The sequence below is a fragment of the Pristiophorus japonicus genome, chromosome 3 (assembly GCF_044704955.1).
Source record: "Pristiophorus japonicus isolate sPriJap1 chromosome 3, sPriJap1.hap1, whole genome shotgun sequence".
Lineage (NCBI taxonomy): Eukaryota > Metazoa > Chordata > Chondrichthyes > Pristiophoridae > Pristiophorus > Pristiophorus japonicus.
In genome coordinates, this window is record NC_091979.1 from 315,009,099 (window position 1) to 315,028,242 (window position 19,144).

A 19,144-nucleotide genomic window follows, 5' to 3' on the forward strand; every position below is an offset into this window, starting at 1 on the left:
CACTGCAGTACCAGAAGGATGAGGAGTCAGAAGAATCCTAGAACCCTGTAGATTGATGAGTTGTTTTAGGCCTCAGACTGGACTGATGCCCAGAAATGTACGATTATGCAGCCAGAGGAAAGAAAGGGGTTCCCACTACTGGGTCCCTCCCTTGAAACAGCTGTTTAGTAGACCACCTGCCACGGCCTCAGACTACCACCATCCGTCTCATGATCGTCCCGGGAGTCAGCAGCAGTATTGGCAGAAAGCAGATATAGGGCGAATTGCTGCACCCCACCACCCTACCATAACTGCATATTTACACTTTACAGGTTATGTGCAGGACAGGGAAGGGGGGTGGGGGGTTGAGTAAATCAAGGTTGGATGTGGCAGTAGGCCTTCCCACCTAATTTTCCTTGACTTGTGGCCAGTAAGGAAAATCTAGCCCTGAATCGCAATGGAGTCCAATAAAAGGCCCTTTGATGAATATAATAAGTGCTCTTGCTGTTTTTCTCCAACGGAAAAACAGCGCATAGCAATGAGCTGCCAGACCACCACTTTCACTTCCGTGGATAAGTGATTTTTATCCATACAGATTCGTTCAGTAATGAAATGTATTTTTTGCATTGAGGGTTTTATTAATGCCCCAGTCTTCTTGCAGTATATTTTTAAATTTATGGTCAATTATGAGATTCTCTTTCACCTTCTCCAAATTAGGTTTCTGTTCACTCATCCATAGAACCGTTGAAGGAACCGCACCCCCCTCCCCTCCCCCCAGCCCAACAACAACAAAGATTTTCTCAAACAGTGAGATGGTGGGATGAGTAGATTCATGAAATGCCACAGCTTTAGTTAAAGGTATAAAATTGTTGCTGCAATAACAGATCTGGACTAGTTTGTTGCATTATTACATTGGCACATATAACTGTATCACTTACTTGGCTAAAATAACCACTTCCCAGCTCTATCTAATGCTATTCCCACTACCAACCTGTCCTGTTGCTCTCTCTGATGTTTAAGTCTCTTCTTGCCAAGCTCATTAAGCAGAGGGCGCTTTACCCTGCAATTAACATGGGGCCCCTGACCCAGGGAGTGCTTGATGCTGATGCTGGGTGTCCAAAATGGAAAGTGTTTCATTCCTCTGCACTCTTAATTGATCACCTTAGTCATTGTAGCAGAATTATTGCACAAAAAATTGATTTGAATTGTTATCCTTTTTAATGTATTACCCATTTAAGTATTCGGCCCAACCAATCCCGGCGTGGACTGGTTGGGCCGAATGGCCTGTTTCTGTGCCTTATATATCCTATATAATTTTCTCCGGATTTGGGCTTATCTCATCTAGAATGTTGCTATGAGAAAAAAGAAAGTAACTGTTTCAAGTGCAAGATATGTTGGCACATGTTGAGGGTCAGATATGGCATTAAGACCCACTGTGTTTCGCTGTTCAGTTCCAGCTTGATCATACGAGGTTTCCTATTCAATGTGGCTGAATTGCCTTTGGCATCTAGGAAAGTTTTCAATCTTGAAGATTTACAATGCCAATGAAAAGTTTGTCCATTGATGCTAATGCCCAAACCAGTTAGGATATAACAATCCAACTAAATTGTAACTGAAAATATTGCTAAGTCATGGGCTTTCACTTTGCTTATGTCCTATTACTAGCTAGATCAGTTTATAGATCCTTTTGGTGGAAAATCCATTTGGGAACACCATTGGCATCCAGATTTATGGAAGGAGCCTGGAGCCATTCATTAATCATTTAACTCTCATCAATGGGGGGGTGGGGGGGGAAAGGGGTTGAATTCATCAGTTTGTATGATACTTAAAACATGCTTTACTAGGATTTTGGTCTGGAAGTTTGACAAACTGCACATTTTAGTAGTGGGAGAAAGGTAAGTGGCATCTTTTGAGTTGAAATGGCTCTCAGGTAACTTAGCTGATGGAACAAAATCAGCTATATATGGTAGTCTAAGAGGAGACTGGTAAGTTGCAACACTGCTCTATGCTGATTGACAATTAGCTTTAGTTGGTTCCATGTACAGTACCCCTGTACATAACGTGTGTGTGCAGGAGGCAGCAGGGGGTGGTGGGCGGAAAGAGCCTCGAGTCTTGGCTTTTCCCAATCTGTGCCTAAGCGCTCCAGACTTGATTTAACAACTTGCATTTATATAGTACCATTAACATATTAAAATGTCCCAAAGTGCTTCTCAGGAGCGTAATCAGGCTAAAATGATACTCAGTTAAAGAAGGAGATAACAGGGTGGATGACTAAAAGCATTGCTGAAGAGGTCAGTTTTAACAAATGTCTTAAAGGAGGAGAGAGGGAGGTAGAATGGTGTAGGAGGACATTCCAGAGCATAGAGCCTAGCCGGCTAAAGGCATGGCCACCAATGCTAAGGCACAGGGTTGGGGGATGCATAACAAGCTGGAGTAAAAGCAATGCAGAGTTCTTGGAGGGTTGTAGGGGTGGAGAAAGTTACAGAGATATAAGGAGAGCTAAACCAATTAAGAAATTTGAAAACCAGGATGATCATTTTAAAGTTGAGGCATTGGTGGACCGGGAGCCATGCAGGTGTGTTGGATGAACAGAACTAGATCCGGGTTCGAATATGGGCAGCAGAACTTTGGATGAGCTGATGTTTATGGAGGGTGGAAAATGTGAGGTCGGCCAGGAGGGGATTGGAATAGTTGCTTATGGAGGCAACAAAGCATGGATGAGGGTTTCTGCAGAAAATAAACTGAGGCGGGGCGGAGATGGGCAATGTTACGTTGGTAGAACTGGTCGTCTTTGTAATGGAGAGCATATGAGCTCGGAAGCTCAGCTTGGGAGTCAAGTGGGACGTCGAGGTTGCAAACAATCTGGTTTGACCTGAGACAGTGGCGAGGGAAGGGAATGTGTGGTGTGGATCAAAAACTGGCTTTGGTCTTCCCAATGTTTAATTGGAGAAAATTGTGACTCATCCAGAACTGAATATTAAACCGTGGGTAATTCCAAACAGGGCAAAAGTATCCACTCCATATCTGGCAAAGAGATACCAGTGTGGACAATAACTTAGTTCTGAAAGTTTTAAACATAGTGCTGGGTTTCCATATACATCAGACACCTGACTTCCCAAAATACAGTAACTGTAAATTAATCAGATCTTGCTTGCCAAAAAAAGGTCGGCAGTTTTGCCAAATTTGGCACAATTCTTTGAGCGTTCTGAGCCTCAGACACTGTTTATCCCCTGCTAATGTGTGTTTCTTCTGTTAAAGTATCTGTGCACAATGCTTCATCTTTCTAATATACCTGTGTGTAATATACCAAGAATACTTGCTGAACTATTACTAATGAGAACAAAGCCTATGGTAGATCAATCGCTGAATAGGGCTTAATGATTTTGGCAGTGTAATTAATAGTAATCTTTTTTGTTTCCAGACAGTGGAGCAGGGAGTCACTTGCATACCTCCTCTATCAAGCAGGAAGGTTCATTGTACTTGCTGCAGCTCACAGGTCAACTAGCTGAGAGTTTATCAGTGCTATCTGTAGGACTCCTACCCAAGTAAATTAATTTGTTTTGTATGGTTCCTAGTGCTGGGAAATCCACCTGTTTGTGCAGTGAGATAGATTTCACAGCATCAACAAATCACACATTGTTGTTTGAAAGCTGTGTTTTACCACTTCAGTTTTGGCAAACAGATCTTTGCAGTCGCTGCATAAGGTCTGTAGAAATGGTGAATGGAGAAGTTGCATGACAAGAAAAATGTCACAGCCATGGCCATGTTGTTGACTTTACATAGCTGCCCCCTAAGTTGGAGCAGTTCTTTAAGGTAAATTCACTGTACTTGTAAATTGTTGTCTTGATCTGCCAGCTCAGATGAAAAAGAAAATGCAGTTGAGTGCATTCCCATTTTTCTTCTTGTGAGACGAGCTGCATAATATATTAGACCTCTTGACTTCCTTTACTTTTATGTAAATCCCTTTTCTCGAATTAGTATCCTCTTTGTTCATTACTGCAGTTAAATGTTGGAATACATTTCTTAAAAAGAGCTTATTACTTCCTGTTTTAAAAGTGTGAAGTACAACTGGATATTTGGTACTGGATACAGTATGTGACAACAGTGTTATCCTCCCAATTCAAAATGTTACCTGCTTTCTTTGTTTAAGCATCCTCCACACGCTGTAGGAGTAAAGTCTAGCTTGATCATCTCTTGGGGAAAGTGACATTGTAATATTACACAGAGGTACTGTTGTACCTGTACATGATCTCCTGCTCCCATGTCCTGTAGATCCTCACCATCTGTACCATTGCCACTATTTATTTTTCCTTGGCTAACAAGGTTGTATTCTCTCTGCTTTGTTGCATTTTTCCCTGTTGAATTAGGACAAAACGTTTGCCTTCAGTCTCTCAACAGATATAGGTTAGATTAGAGAATCCTTTATAGTTGTTCAGTCTCCAAGTATATTCTATTTCCAAACTGACCACTTTGTATTTGTTTTTACCCTGAGAATTAGAAGTGGTTACGTGATCTGACTAACCTCTATTTTTATTCATTATATATGGATCATTATGTACACAAATAGTGGTCCATTATGACAATGTTTGATTACCCTCACTCTGGAATGAATATCAACAAACTTGGTGCTGTCCTTATTAGGACACACTTACAAAATTACAGATACAGCTTCAAGTAGTGTTACACTCAAGCCATATGGCAATCACCATTGAGCAGCCACATGTTCTCCAGTTGGCCATGTAAAAGCAATGCAATAAACTCCATTAGAAACAAAAGAATTAATGAACCCTGAAGCACAAAATTGGATCTTTTCACTCAGCACAGAGTTTGTGTCCTCTCAGCGAGACTTTGTTGTTTTGTACAAACTAAGTGGGATAGTATATCTACCTCAAGGCTTTAAATACTGTCCAAATGCAGTAGCCCATTGCCAATCAATGGCATAATAATTGCACACAACAGCATGTCACCAAAACATGGCATTGCTGCCTGTATATTTGCTCAGTTTCTCAAAATATACTTCCACAGAGAATTATGCCCCATAGTCAGTATTATTCAGGGCAAGTTGAGAAGCTAAAAAAGCAGATGAAAGTCAGCCACTCTGAATCAAGTCACCAAGTTCATTGGGCCCAAGTTTCCACATGATTTGCACCTGATTTTTAGGAGCAACTAGTGGAGAACGGACTATCTTAGAAATTGCAATTCTCCACATTTTTTTTTTCTGCAGTTCTGGTCAGGTAGAACAGTTCTACTTTGGAACAGAATTTTTTCTTCAAAAGGGGGCGTGTCTGGCCACTGACGCCTGATTTCAAAGTTTCCACAGTGAAAACGTACTCCAAACTAACTTAGAATGGAGCAAGTGAAGATTTTTGTAGAACTGAAAAAACCTGTTCTACACATTAAAAAATCAGGCGCAGGTTACAAATTAGGCGTCCAGAACGAGGTGGGGGGGGAAAGGGAAGTCATTAAATTCTACAATAAATCCTTATTTATACTTCTACAAATATTATACAAATAAATCCAACCTGAATAAAAATTTATAAGCAAAGAAAAGATTAAATAAACCATCTTCCTACCTGCGTGAAAATGCTTCAGCCAGCCTCACAAGTTCGTTCCCAATGGCAGGGGGGGGAGGAGGAAGCCGTTCCCGACGGCGGGAGGGAGGGAGTGCGGGCCCGATTGACTGAACACAGCGGAGGGGGGGAGGAAGCCGTTCCAGACGGCGGACGGGAAGGAGACAGTGAGAAGGCTGCAGGAAGCCTCAGAAGTTGAGCAGCCATTCCCGACGGCAGGCGGCTGCTCAACTTCTGAGGCTTCCTGCAGCCTTCTCACTGCTGCAAGAAGCCTCAGTGCTGATAGCAATGTGCTTTTATTAAAAAATGTTCAAAAATTAAACAGCTACAAAGAACTACAAAAATGGCCGAGTGCCAATGTTTCCTTCACACTGCGTGTGCGCGAACGCTCCAACGCGCACGCGCAGGGTTGCCGGCAGGAAAAAAACTAATTTTAAATGGTACCCGCCCCCTCCCACTTACAAAATCGGCTCCCTGCACGCCGCGCCAGGCAGACATGGAGCTGCAAGGCGCTCGAGAATGGCGCGAAAAATGGGCGCCCAGCTCAGAGGGGCGCCTGTTTTTTATCGTGTGGAAACTTGGGCCCATTGAATCTGGCTGGTCCCAGCCGGACAGTGCCGAAATCTCATTGGCACAAGTCAATGCTGAGAACTTATCAAACCAGTTTAATGCTGAGGATGTGTCAATACCAATTACTGTAAAATGTCCTATAAGCTAAAGGCAGATCTTGAGGAGAGAACAATAGGTTTCAGAGATTCTAATTGACATCCATGTCAGGAATCTAACCAATTTCTAAACCATTGTAGCAGCTCTCCACTGATGCCACAAAATTCTGTCTTGTAGAGTAACCAATTGTGGGATAAGTTATCACGTGCTTTTTGGAAGCCCTTATAGACAACAAATGAGCATTTGCGGTTGACTTTGAAGTATTTTGTGAGTAGTACTGTGGAGATTGATGTGCATGTGAACTGGTTCTGTGGTATTAATCAAGCTAGCCTCTCTTTCTACATTATGTGGATAGAATGCATATTCTATAATGCAATTAACATTCATTCTCTGTTTCACTTTGATCTCTCTGTCCTCTGCCTCCTACACTGTTCCAATGTAGCTCGAGGAACAGCACCTCATCTTTCAATTGGACATTTTGCAACCTTCCAGACTCAACATTGAGTTCAACAATTTCAGATTATAACCACTTATTCCATTTCTTTAAACAGCAGGTGCTGATCATGGTTCTGCTACTGCCATTTACAGCCCCTCTAGACCCATCTTTTGGTTCTTTACTTGTCCCATTACCACCCTCTTTTGCCTGCACCATCACTCCTGCCTTCCATCCTATCACATATCTTCCCTTTTGTTCTTTCCTCCCCGCCCTCTCTGTCTCTGCCTCTACTTGCTTAAAAACTGTTACAACTCTAACTTTTTCCAGTTCTGAGGAAAGGCCACTGATCTGAAATTCTAATTTTGTTTCTCTCTCCACCGTTGCTGCCTGACCTGACTATTTATAGCATTTCTGTTTTTATTTCAGCATCTGTAGTATTTGGCTTTTAACTTTCTGTGATTAGTGTTTAATGTTAACAGGCAAGTACAGCAAGCAATTCGGAATAAAGTGGCATGTTGGGCTTTATTGCAAGGGGGTTGGAGTATAGGAGTAAGGAAGTCTTGCTGCAATTATATAGGGCTTTGGTGAGACCTGACCTGGAGTACTATATACAGTTTTGCTCTCCTTGCCGAAGGAAGGATATACTTGCCTTAGAGGGAGTGCAATAAAGGTTCACTCGACTAATTCCTGATATGAGAGGACTGTCCTATGAGGAGAGATTGAGTAGAATGGGCTTATATTCTCTGGAGTTTGGAAGAATGAGAGGTGATCTTATTGAAACATATAACATTCTTAGAGGGCTTGACAGGGTAGCTGCTGACTGACTGTTTCCTCTGGCTGGAGAGAACTCAGGACCATAGATTGGCCATTTAGGGTTGAGATGTGGAGACATTTCTTCACTGAGGGTTGTGAATCTTTGGAATTCTGTACCCCGGAGGTCTGTGGATGCTCAGTTGTTGAGTATATTCAAGACTGAGATCGATAGATTTTTGGACACTAAGGGAATCAAGGGATATGGGGATAGAGTGAGAAAGTGGAATTGATCGAAAAGTTCAGCCATGATCTTATTGAATGGCAGAGCAGGCTCCTATTTCTTATGTTCTCATTAATATTGTTCTGAGATGCACCAAGAAGCTGAAAAGCATATTTCATCCAAATTCAGTCCTCTGGCTCCCCAAAAGTATTTTTATGTGCATAATGTGTCAAATGGCGCTGCTTGTATGTTTTATTGCTTTACAACCTTTGTCCATCTATCATATCTCTGGATGATTAATGTAATTGTATGATTTTGAGTTAAATATTGGTGAAATTAGAAAAATAAAATTTTGCTCGTGGTCATGAAGAGCCACCAGTGCAAGTTAAGTAGCTAAATTCTGTTACCTGGATTCAAATGTGTTTCTCATCGGCCCCCTTTTTCTCTGTTTAAGCCTTCATTGAAAGGAAAGGCTGGCTTAATTTTAGTCTAACGGAGACTGTCTAAATGATGCAAATTGCTAATTACATTGTTGATGAGAAACCATGCAAAAATATTTAATTAATGTTACCATTGATTTACAAATTAGTCTTTAGAGGAGTATAATTCTGAAGTTTTCAGTTGAAAGTTTAGTGATGAACCATTTTGTCAAGTCTTTTTTCAAAAAAAAACATTTTTTGTCTTAACCTAGGTTTCTGGATGCAAAGCATAAAAACCATTACAAAATATACAACCTGTAAGTATTCTTTTACATTATCTCTTGCTGGTTAAAGATGTTAATAATAGGAATAAAGTCAATGACCATATCATTTCAAAATAGAATTCCTTTTTGGAAAAATGCAGTGTGTTGCAATAGGGATTTTTTGGTTTTTTATTTATTCATTCATGGGATGTCTGCATCGCTGGCAAGCTCAGCATTAATTGCCCGCCCGAATTGCCTTTGAGAAGGTGATGGTGGTGAGCCGAACTCTTGAATTGCTGCAATCCATGTGGTGAAGGTATTCCCACAGTGCTGTTAGGTAGGGATTTTGACCCAGAGACGATAAAGGAATGGTGATATATTTGTAAGTCAGGATGGTATGTGACTTGAAATGGAACTAGAGTTGGAGGTGTTTCCAAGCTCCTGCTGTCCTTGTCCTTTTAGGTGGTAGAGACCATGGATTTGGGAGGTGCTGTCGAAGAAGCTACGGCTAGTTGCTGCAGTGCATCTTGTAGATGGTACACTCTGCAGCCAGGGTGCGCCAGTGGTGGAGGGAGTGAATGGTTAAGGTGGTGGATGGGGTGCCGATCAAATGGACTGCTTTGTCCTGGATGATGTTGAACTTTGAGTGTTGTTGGAACTGCACTCATCCAGACAAGTGCAAAGTATTCCATCACACTCCTGACTTATGCCTTTTAGATGGTGGAAAGGCTTTGGGGAGTCATTCGCTGCAGAATACTGGCCTGCCTCTGACCTGCTCTTGTAGCCACAGTCTTTTATGTGGTTGGTCCAGTTAAGTTTCTGGTCAATGGTGACCCGAGGATGTTGAATGTTTAAAATGGAATGCTATAGATTTCAAGTCATTTTCTTTGCTGTAAATTAATTATTGCAAATTATATTCCATTAGAACTTACTGTACGATTCCACAGTTACCACAGCAATATTGTCACAGTATTTTATAGTGCTTCTAACAATCAAATATTACAAAGCATTTCAGAGTCAACAGCTGTGCGCCATATACAAATAGAGGACAAAATGAAGCGTGTAGCCAAAGGCATGGTCAAAGCTTTCTGTTTTAAGGAGGGGAGAGAGGTAACGAGAGGGTCTAGGGAGAGCAGTAAAGTGCAGGTCCAACACAGCTAAAGGCCTAGAGAGTGGTAATGCAAAGGAGTCCAGTCTCAACACAAAAGGACATGCACCAGTAAGACTGGAGGAAGTTACGGAGGTACACAGGGCCGAGCTTGTGGACGAGCTGGTAGATGAGAACTGAGATTTTGAATTTGGTACTTTTGAGGGTTGGGGAGCCAATTGAGGTTGACAATACAGGTGAGAGATTTGGACGTACTGTAGTTTATGAAGGTGGGAACTCTGAAGGCCTGTGAGGACAGGTTTAGAATAATACAGCTTGGAGGTGAAAAAGGCATGCATGAGGCAGTGGGTGTAGGTAAGATAACTGAGCAGTTTTTCAATCATTACTTTTGTGATCCTGTCTTGAGCTGTGCCAAGTCACAATCATCCACTTTGGGGCACATACCAGTTAGCACATTGTTCAGGTTGTTGACTAGATCCAACAGCAAATTATCATCTGCGCAAAGCACTTCCAGCTACTTAACAGGACAAAACAAATTTGAGTTGAAGGATGCAGGTAAGTCCAACTAACCGGGCACGCTGCAACATGCCCTGTTTTGCAAAATTCGACCCATTATCTTTACAGCCTGGAAAGATTTTTTGAAACGTGGTACTCAACGTGGTACTCAAAACCAATATTTTCTCTTTTTCCCCTCCCCATGAGCAATGTCATGGAAGATAGTCTAATCTGAATTTAGTTCCAGTGCAGAAAATAATATTCAAAATAATACTTCCATAAAAAAAATTAACTGTGTATGATTATAGTGTTACTGATAGAAACATAGAAAATAAGTGCAGGAGTTGGCCATTCGGCCCTTCGAGCCTGCAGCACCATTCTATACGATCATGGCTGATCATTCCTTCAGTACCCCTTTCCTGCTTTCTCTCCATACCCCTCGATCCCTTTAGCCGTAAGGGCCATCTCTAACTCCGTCTTGAATATATCCAATGAACTGGCATCAACAACTCTCTGCGGCAGGGAATTCCACAGGTTCACAACTCTCTGAGTGAAGAAGTTTCTCCTCATCTCAGTCCTAAATGGCTTACCCCTTATCCTTAGACTGTGTCCCCTGGTTCTGGACTTCCACAACATCGGGAACAATCTACTCGCATCTAACCTGTCCTGTCCCGTCAAAATTTTATGTTTCTATGAGATCCCCTCTCATCCTTCTAAACTCCAATGCATAAAGGCCCAGTTGATCCAGTCTCTCCTCATATGTCAGTCCGGCCATCCCGGGAATCAGTCGTGAACCTTCGCTGCACTCCCTCAACAGCAAGAATATCCTTCCTCAGATTAGGAGACCAAAATTGAACACAATATTCCAGGTGAGGCCTCACCAAGGCCCTGTACAACTGCAGTAAGACCTCCCTGCTCCTATACTCAAATCCCCTAGCTATGAAGGCCAACATATCATTTGCCTTCTTCACCGCCTGCTGCACCTGTATGCCAACTTTGTGACTGATGAACCATGACACCCAGGTCTTGTTGCACCTCCCCTTTTCCTAATCTGCCACCATTCAGATAATCTGTCTTCGTGTTTTTGCCCCCAAAGTAGATAACCTCACATTTATCGACATTATACTGCATCTGCCATGCATTTGCCCACTCACCTAATCTGTCTAAGTCACCCTGCAGCCTCTTAGCATCCCCCTCACAGTTTAGTGTTCATCTGCAAACTTGGAGATATTACACTCAATTCTTTCATCCAAATCATTAATATATATTGTAAATAGCTGGGGTCCTAGCATTGAGCCCTGCGGCACTCCACTGGTCACTGCCTGCCATTCTGAAAAGGACCTGTTTATCCCGACTCTCTGCTTCCTGTCTGCCAACCAGTTCTCTATCCACGTCAGTATAGAAACATAGAAAATAGGTGCAGGAGCAGGCCATTCAGCCCTTCTAGCCTGCACCGCCATTCAATGAGTTCATGGCTGAACATGAAACTTCAGTACCCCCTTCCTGCTTTCTCGCCATAACCCTTGATCCCCCGAGTAGTAAGGACTTCATCTAACTCCCTTTTGAATATATTTAGTGAATTGGCCTCAACTACTTTTTGTGGTAGAGAATTCCACAGGTTCACCACTCTCTGGGTGAAGAAGTTTCTCCTCATCTTGGTCCTAAATGGCTTACCCCTTATCCTCAGACTGTGACCCCTGGTTCTGGACTTCCCCAACATTGGGAACATTCTTCCTGCATCTAACCTGTCTAAACCCGTCAGAATTTTAAACGTTTCCATGAGGTCCCCTCTCATTCTTCTGAACTCCAGTGAATACAAGCCCAGTTGATCCAGTCTTTCTTGATAGGTCAGTCCCACCATCCCGGGAATCAGTCTGGTGAATCTTCGCTGCACTCCCTCAATAGCAAGAATGTCCTTCCTCAAGTTAGGAGACCAAAACTGTACACAATACTCCAGGTGTGGCCTCACCAAGGCCCTGTACAACTGTAGCAACACCTCCCTGCCCCTGTACTCAAATCCCCTCGCTATGAAGGCCAACATGCCATTTGCTTTCTTAACCGCCTGCTGTACCTGCATGCCAACCTTCAATGACTGATGTACCATGACACCCAGGTCTCGTTGCACCTTCCCTTTTCCTAATCTGTCACCATTCAGATAATAGTCTGTCTCTCTGTTTTTACCATCAAAGTGGATAACCTCACATTTATCCACATTATACTTCATCTGCCATGCATTTGCCCACTCACCTAACCTATCCAAGTCACTCTGCAGCCTAATAGCATCCTCCTCGCAGCTCACACTGCCGCCCAACTTAGTGTCATCCGCAAATTTGGAGATACTGCATTTAATCCCCTCGTCTAAATCATTAATGTACAATGTAAACAGCTGGGGCCCCAGCACAGAGCCTTGCGGCACCCCACTAGTCACTGCCTGCCATTTTGAAAAGTACCCTTTTACTCCTACTCTTTGCTTCCTGTCTGACAACCAGTTCTCAATCCACGTCAGCACACTACCCCCAATCCCATGTGCTTTAACTTTGCACATTAATCTCTTGTGTGGGACCTTGTCGAAAGCCTTCTGAAAGTCCAAATATACCACATCAACTGGTTCTCCTTTGTCCACTTTACTGGAAACATCCTCAAAAAATTCCAGAAAATTTGTCAAGCATGATTTCCCTTTCACAAATCCATGCTGACTTGGACCTATCATGTCACCATTTTCCAAATGCGCTGCTATGACATCATTAATAATTGATTCCATCATTTTACCCACTACTGAGGTCAGGCTGACCGGTCTATAATTCCCTGCTTTCTCTCTCCCTCCTTTTTTAAAAAGTGGGGTTACATTGGCTACCCTCCACTCGATAGGAACTGATCCAGAGTCAATGGAATGTTGGAAAATGACTGTCAATGCATCCGCTATTTCCAAGGCCACCTCCTTAAGTACTCTGGGATGCAGTCCATCAGGCCCTGGGGATTTATCGGCCTTCAATCCCATCAATTTCCCCAACACAATTTCCCGACTAATAAAGATTTCCCTCAGTTCCCCCTCCTTACTAGACCCTCTGACCCCTTTTATATCCGGAAGGTTGTTTGTGTCCTCCTTAGTGAATACCGAACCAAAGTACTTGTTCAATTGGTCTGCCATTTCTTTGTTCCCCGTTATGACTTCCCCTGATTCTGACTGCAGGGGACCTACGTTTGTCTTTACTAACCTTTTTCTCTTTACATACCTATAGAAACTTTTGCAATCCGTCTTAATGTTCCCTGCAAGCTTCTTCTCGTACTCCATTTTCCCTGCCCTAATCAAACCCTTTGTCCTCCTCTGCTGAGTTCTATATTTCTCCCAGTCCCCGGGTTCGCTGCTATTTCTGGCCAATTTGTATGCCACTTCCTTGGCTTTAACACTATCCCTGACTTCCCTAGATAGCCACAGTTGAGCCACCTTTCCTTTTTTATTTTTACGCCAGACAGGAATGTACAATTATTGTAATTCATCCATGCGGTCTCTAAATGTCTGCCATTGTCCATCCACAGTCACCCCCCTAAGTATCATTCACCAATCTATCCTAGCCAATTCACGCCTCATACCTTCAAAGTTACCCTTCATTAAGTTCTGGACCATGGTCTCTGAATTAACTGTTTCATTCTCCATCCTAATGCAGAATTCCACCATATTATGGTCACTCTTCCCCAAGGGGCCTCGCACAATGAGATTGCTAATTAATCCTCTCTCATTACACAACACCCAGTCTAAGATGGCCTCCCCCCTAGTTGGTTCCTCGACATATCGGTCTAGAAAACCATCCCTTATGCACTCCAGGAAATCCTCCTCCACCGTATTGCTTCCAGTTTGGCTAGCCCAATCTATGTGCATATTAAAGTCACCCACTATAACTGCTACACCTTTATTGCATGCACCCCTAATTTCCTGTTTGATGCCATCCCCAACATCCTACTACTGTTTGGAGGTCTGTACACAACTCCTACTAACGTTTTTTGCCCTTTGGTGTTCTGCAGCTCTACCCATATAGATTCCACATCATCCAAGCTAATGTCTTTCCTAACTATTGCATTAATCTCCTCTTTAACCAGCAATGCTACCCCACCTCCTTTTCCTTTTATTCTATCCTTCCTGAATGTTGAATACCCCTGAATGTTGAATACCCCTGGATGTTGAGTTCCCAGCCCTGAATATCCTGGAGCCACGTCTCCGTAATCCCAATCACATCATATTTGTTAACATCTATTTGCACAGTTAATTCATCCACCTTATTGCGGATACTCCTTGCATTAAGACACAAAGCCTTCAGGCTTGTTTTTTTAACACCCTTTGTCCTTTTAGAATTTTGCTGTACAGTGGCCCTTTTTGTTCTTTGCCTTGGGTTTCTCTGCCCTCCACTTTTCCCCATCTTCTTTCTGTCTTTTGCTTTTACCTCCTTTTTGTTTCCCTCTGTCTCCCTGCATTGGTTCCCATCCCCCTGCCATATTAGTTTAAATCCTCCCCAACAGCACTTGCAAACACTCCCCCTAGGACATTGGTTCCGGTCCTGCCCAGGTGCAGACTGTCCGGTTTGTACTGGTCCCACCTCCCCCAGAACCGGTCCCAATGCCCCAGGAATTTGAATCCCTCCCTGCTGCACCACTGCTCAAGCCACGTATTCATCTGCGCTATCCTGCGATTCCTACTCTGACTATCACGTGGCACTGGTAGCAATCCCAATACCATGTGCTTTGATTTTGCACACCAATCTCTTGTGTGGGACCTTGTCAAAAGCCTTTTGAAAGTCCAAATACACCACATCCACTGGTTCTCCCACTCTACTAGTTACATCCTCAAAAAAATTCCAGAAGATTTGTCAAGCATAATTTCCCCTTCATCAATTCATGCTGACTTGGACCGATCCTGTCACTGCTTTCCAAATGCGCTGCTATTTCATCCTTAATAATTGATTCCAACATTTTCCCCACCACTGATGTCAGGCTAACCAATCTATAATTACCCGCTTTCTCTCTCCCTCCCTTTTTAAAAAGTGGTGTTACATTAGCTACCCTCCAGTCCATAGGAACTGATCCCGAGTCAATAGACTGTTGGAAAATGATCACCAATGCATCCACTATTTCTGGGGCCACTTCCTTAAGTACTCTAGGATGCAGACTATCAGGCCCCGGGGATTTATCGGCCTTCAATTCCATCAATTTCCCTAACACAATTTCCCGCCTAATAAGGATATCCTTCAGTTCCTCCTTCTCACTCGATCCTCGGTCCCCTAGTACTTTCGGAAGGTTATTTGTGTCCTTCGTGAAGACAGAACCAAAGTATTTGTTCAATTGGTCTGCCATTTCTTTGTTCCCCATTATAAATTCACCTGAATCTGACTGCAAGGGACCTACATTTGTCTTCACTAATCTTTTTCTCTTCACATATCTATAGAAGCTTTTGCAGTCAGTTTTTATGTTCCCGGCAAGCTTCTTCTTGTACTCTATTTTCCCCCTCTTAATTAAACCCTTTGTCCTCCTCTGCTGAATTCTAAACTTCTCCCAGTCTTCAGGTTTGCTGCTTTTTCTGGCCAATTTATATGCCTCTTCCTTGGATCTAACACTATCCTTAATTTCCCTCGTTAGCCACAGTTGAGCCACCTTCCCCGTTTTAATTTTACTCCAGACAGGGATGTACAATTGCTGAAGTTCATCCATGTGACCTTTAAATGTTTTCCATTGCCTATCCACCGTCAACCCTTTAAGTATCATTTGCCAGTCTACTCTAGCCAATTCACGCCTCAAACCATCGAAGTTACCTTTCCTTAAGTTCAGAACCCTAGTTTCTGAATTAACTGCGTCACTCTCCATACTAATAAAGAATTCTACCATGTTATGGTCACACTTCTCCAAGGGGTCTCGCACAACAAGATTGCTAATTAGTCCTTTCTCATTACACATCACCCAGTCTAGGATGGCCAGCTCCCTGATTGGTTCCTCGACATATTGGTCTAGAAAACCATCCCTAATACACTCCAGGAAATCCTCCTCCACCGCATTGCTACCAGTTTGGTTAGCCCAATCAATATTTAGATTAAAGTCACCCATGATAACTGCTGTACCTGATATCTGATATTCACAAACCACCTGTGCAAAAAGAGAGTGTAATTGAAGCAAAATTATAACTGAATATTGTATCTGGTGTATGTAACTTTTTTCACTTCACTCTGGTTAAATGTATAAAGCTTGAATTCGCTACCTGTTCGTTTTATTTCTTAGTCCTTCGCAGATCCTTGATTTAAGCCCAAAGTTGACTAATACTGCTTTGCTGCAAACTGTACTGTTGATTAGACTGAGAACTTACCTTTACAGAGCACATTTAATAGCATTTTACAGTTAATATTTGACATTTTCGATTAAGTTTTTGATTAAGTGGCCAAGTAGCCATAAAGATCAGCTGATGTCAGAGGGGCGATTTGGGGTTGAGGAAATTAATATTATGCATTGTTGCCTGCATTCTTTTCCACTGGAGCAGATTAGTTCCAGAAAGAATAGAGTGGTACAATGTAGCTTTGTTTTTCAGCTGTTAATAGCTTATTCTTAAGATACTTTGAGGAGTAGTATTTGATTGTCATTGACAGCTGATTTGAGTACCACAGTTTAGCGCACAGGGTTCTGGGCTTTGGACTGCTAAAGTTAGTTACGGCAAAGTAAGAAATTCTTGTCTTGAGCCATTGTGGATTATATGTTTGTTAACTAATGTATTACAAAATAATAAATGACACTTAACTTTAGAGATCGGAGAGCCAACCCAGGCACAATGGGCCATATGCTATGAAGTTCCATGATTTTATAGTGCAATGAGGCTGATGTAGGAAAAAATTTGCAGAGACAATGTATTTGCCTGACTAAGTAGTAAAGAAGTGGATTGGTGGAAATATTAGGTTCAACTGAATATATAGCATCACACTAATTGAAATCTTCAGCATATGTTGATTGCATACAGAAATTAAAGAGGAACAAAAGTCATGGGGTATTATTTTTTTCAAGGACTGATCATAAGAACATAAGAAGTAGGACTCGGCCATTTGCCCCTCGAGCCTGCTCCGCCATTCAATAAGATTATCGCTGATCTGATCATGGACTCAGCTCCACTTCCCTGCCTATTCCCCATAACCCTTTACTCCCTTATCGCTCAAAAATCTGTCTATCTCTGCCTTAAATATGTTCAATAACCCAGCCTGCACAGCTCTCAGGCACAAAATTCCACAGATTTACAACCCCCTGAGAGAAGAAATTTCTCATCTCAGTTTTAAATGGGCGGCCCCTTAGTCTAAGACCCCTAGTTTTAGTTTCCCCTATGAGTGAAAATATCCTCTCTGCATTCACCATGTCAAGCCTCCTCATTATCTTCTAAGTTTCGAGAAGATCACCTCTCATTCTTCTGAACTCCAATGTGTATAGGCTCAACCTATCCTCATAAGTCAACCCCCTCATCTCTGGAATCAAACTAGTGAACCTTCTCTGAACAGCCTCCAATGCAAGTATATCCTTCCTTAAATACAGAGACCAAAACTGTACACCGTACTCCAGGTATGGCCTCACCAATATCCTGTACAGTTGTAGCAGGACTTCTGCTTTTCTATTCTATCCCCCTATCCCCCTTGCAATAAAGGCCAACATTCCATTTGCTTTCCTGATTACTTGCTGTACCTGCATACTAACTTTATGTGCTTCGTGCACATGGACCTGGGTACTGCAGCACTTTGCAATTTTTCTCCATTTAAATTATAATTTGCTTTTCTATTATTTCTGCCAAAGTGGATAACCTCATATCTTCCCACATTATACTCCACCTGCCAAATTTGTGCCCACTCACTTAGCCTGTCTATATCCCTTTGCAGATTTTTTGTGTCCTCCTCACAATTTGTTTTCTCACCCATCTTTGTATCATCAGCAACCTTGGCTACATTACACTTGGTCCCTTCATCTAAGTCATTAATATAGATTGTAAAATAGTTGAGGACCCAGCACTAATGCCACTAGTTACTGTTTTCCAACCGTAAAATGACCCACATATCCCAACTCTTTGTTTTCTGTTAGTTAACCAATCCTCTATCCATGCTAATATATTACCCCCAACCCCGTGAGCTTTTATCTTGTGCAGTAACCTCTAATGTGGCACCTTATCGAATGCCTTCTGGAAATCCAAATACACCACATCCACTGGTTCCCCCTTATCTACCTTGCTCATTACATCCTCAAAGAACCCCAGCAAATTTGTCAAACATGATTTCTCTTTCATAAAACCATGCTGACTCTGCTTGATTGAATCATGCTTTTCCAAATGTCCCGCTCCTGCTTCCTTAATAATGGACTCCAGCATTTTCCCAACGACAGATGTTAGGCTAATTGGTCTATAGTTTCCTGCTTTTTGTCTGCCTCCTTTTCTAAATAGGAGCGTTACATTTGCGGTTTTCCAATCTGCTGGGTCCGCCCCAGAATCCACTATCTCTGTAGCCACTTCTTTTAAGATCGAGGATTTAAGCCGTCTGGTCCACGGGATTTGTCTGCCTTTAGTCGCATTATTTTACCTAGTACTACTTCATTAGTGATTATATTAAGTTCCTCCCTACCTATAGCCCCTTGATTATCCACTATTGGGATGTTTTTAGTGTCTTCTACCCTGAAGAGTGATAGAAAATATTTGTTCAACGTCTCTGCCATTTCCCTGTTCTCCATTATTAATTCCCCAGTCTCATCCTCCAGGGGACCAACATTTACTTTAGCCACTGTTTTCCTTTTTACGTACTTGTAGAAACTCTTATTATCTGTTTTTATATTTCGTGCTAGTTTACTTTCATAATCTATTTTCCCTCTCCTAATCATTTTTTTAGTCGTTCTCTGCTGGCTTTTAAAAGTTTCCCAATCCTCAGTCCTCCCACTAGTCTTGGCCACATTGTATGCCTTTGTTTTCAATTTGATACCCTCCCTTATTTCCTCAGTTAGCCACGGATGGTTATCCCTTCTCTTAGTCTTTCCTTCTAATTGGGATATATTTTTAATGAAAGAAAATATTAGCTCCTGGACAAGTGATTTAAAAAAAAAGAATCTATTCCCTTACCTGGAGACCCTCGAGTTGCTTCCCCCTCCCTATTACAACATTACAGGGAGCAATCTGCAGTGGTTTTGTTACAGGACAGTGCAGGTCACAATTTGAAACCAAGCCTGTATGCTGCTCCGAAGCCCGAGTACC

At 42.3% G+C, this 19,144-nt stretch overlaps 1 protein-coding gene across 1 annotated transcript in view; it reads left to right on the forward strand.

Annotated features, from left to right (window-relative positions):
* ptenb (phosphatase and tensin homolog B) overlaps positions 1-19,144 on the forward strand; it is a 173,419-nt gene that overhangs the window by 81,711 nt on the left and 72,564 nt on the right. Inside the window, exon 3 of the mRNA XM_070876895.1 lies at positions 8,316-8,360. Within this exon, the coding sequence (XP_070732996.1) occupies positions 8,316-8,360 (45 nt within the window). The remainder of the gene's footprint in view (positions 1-8,315; positions 8,361-19,144) is intronic.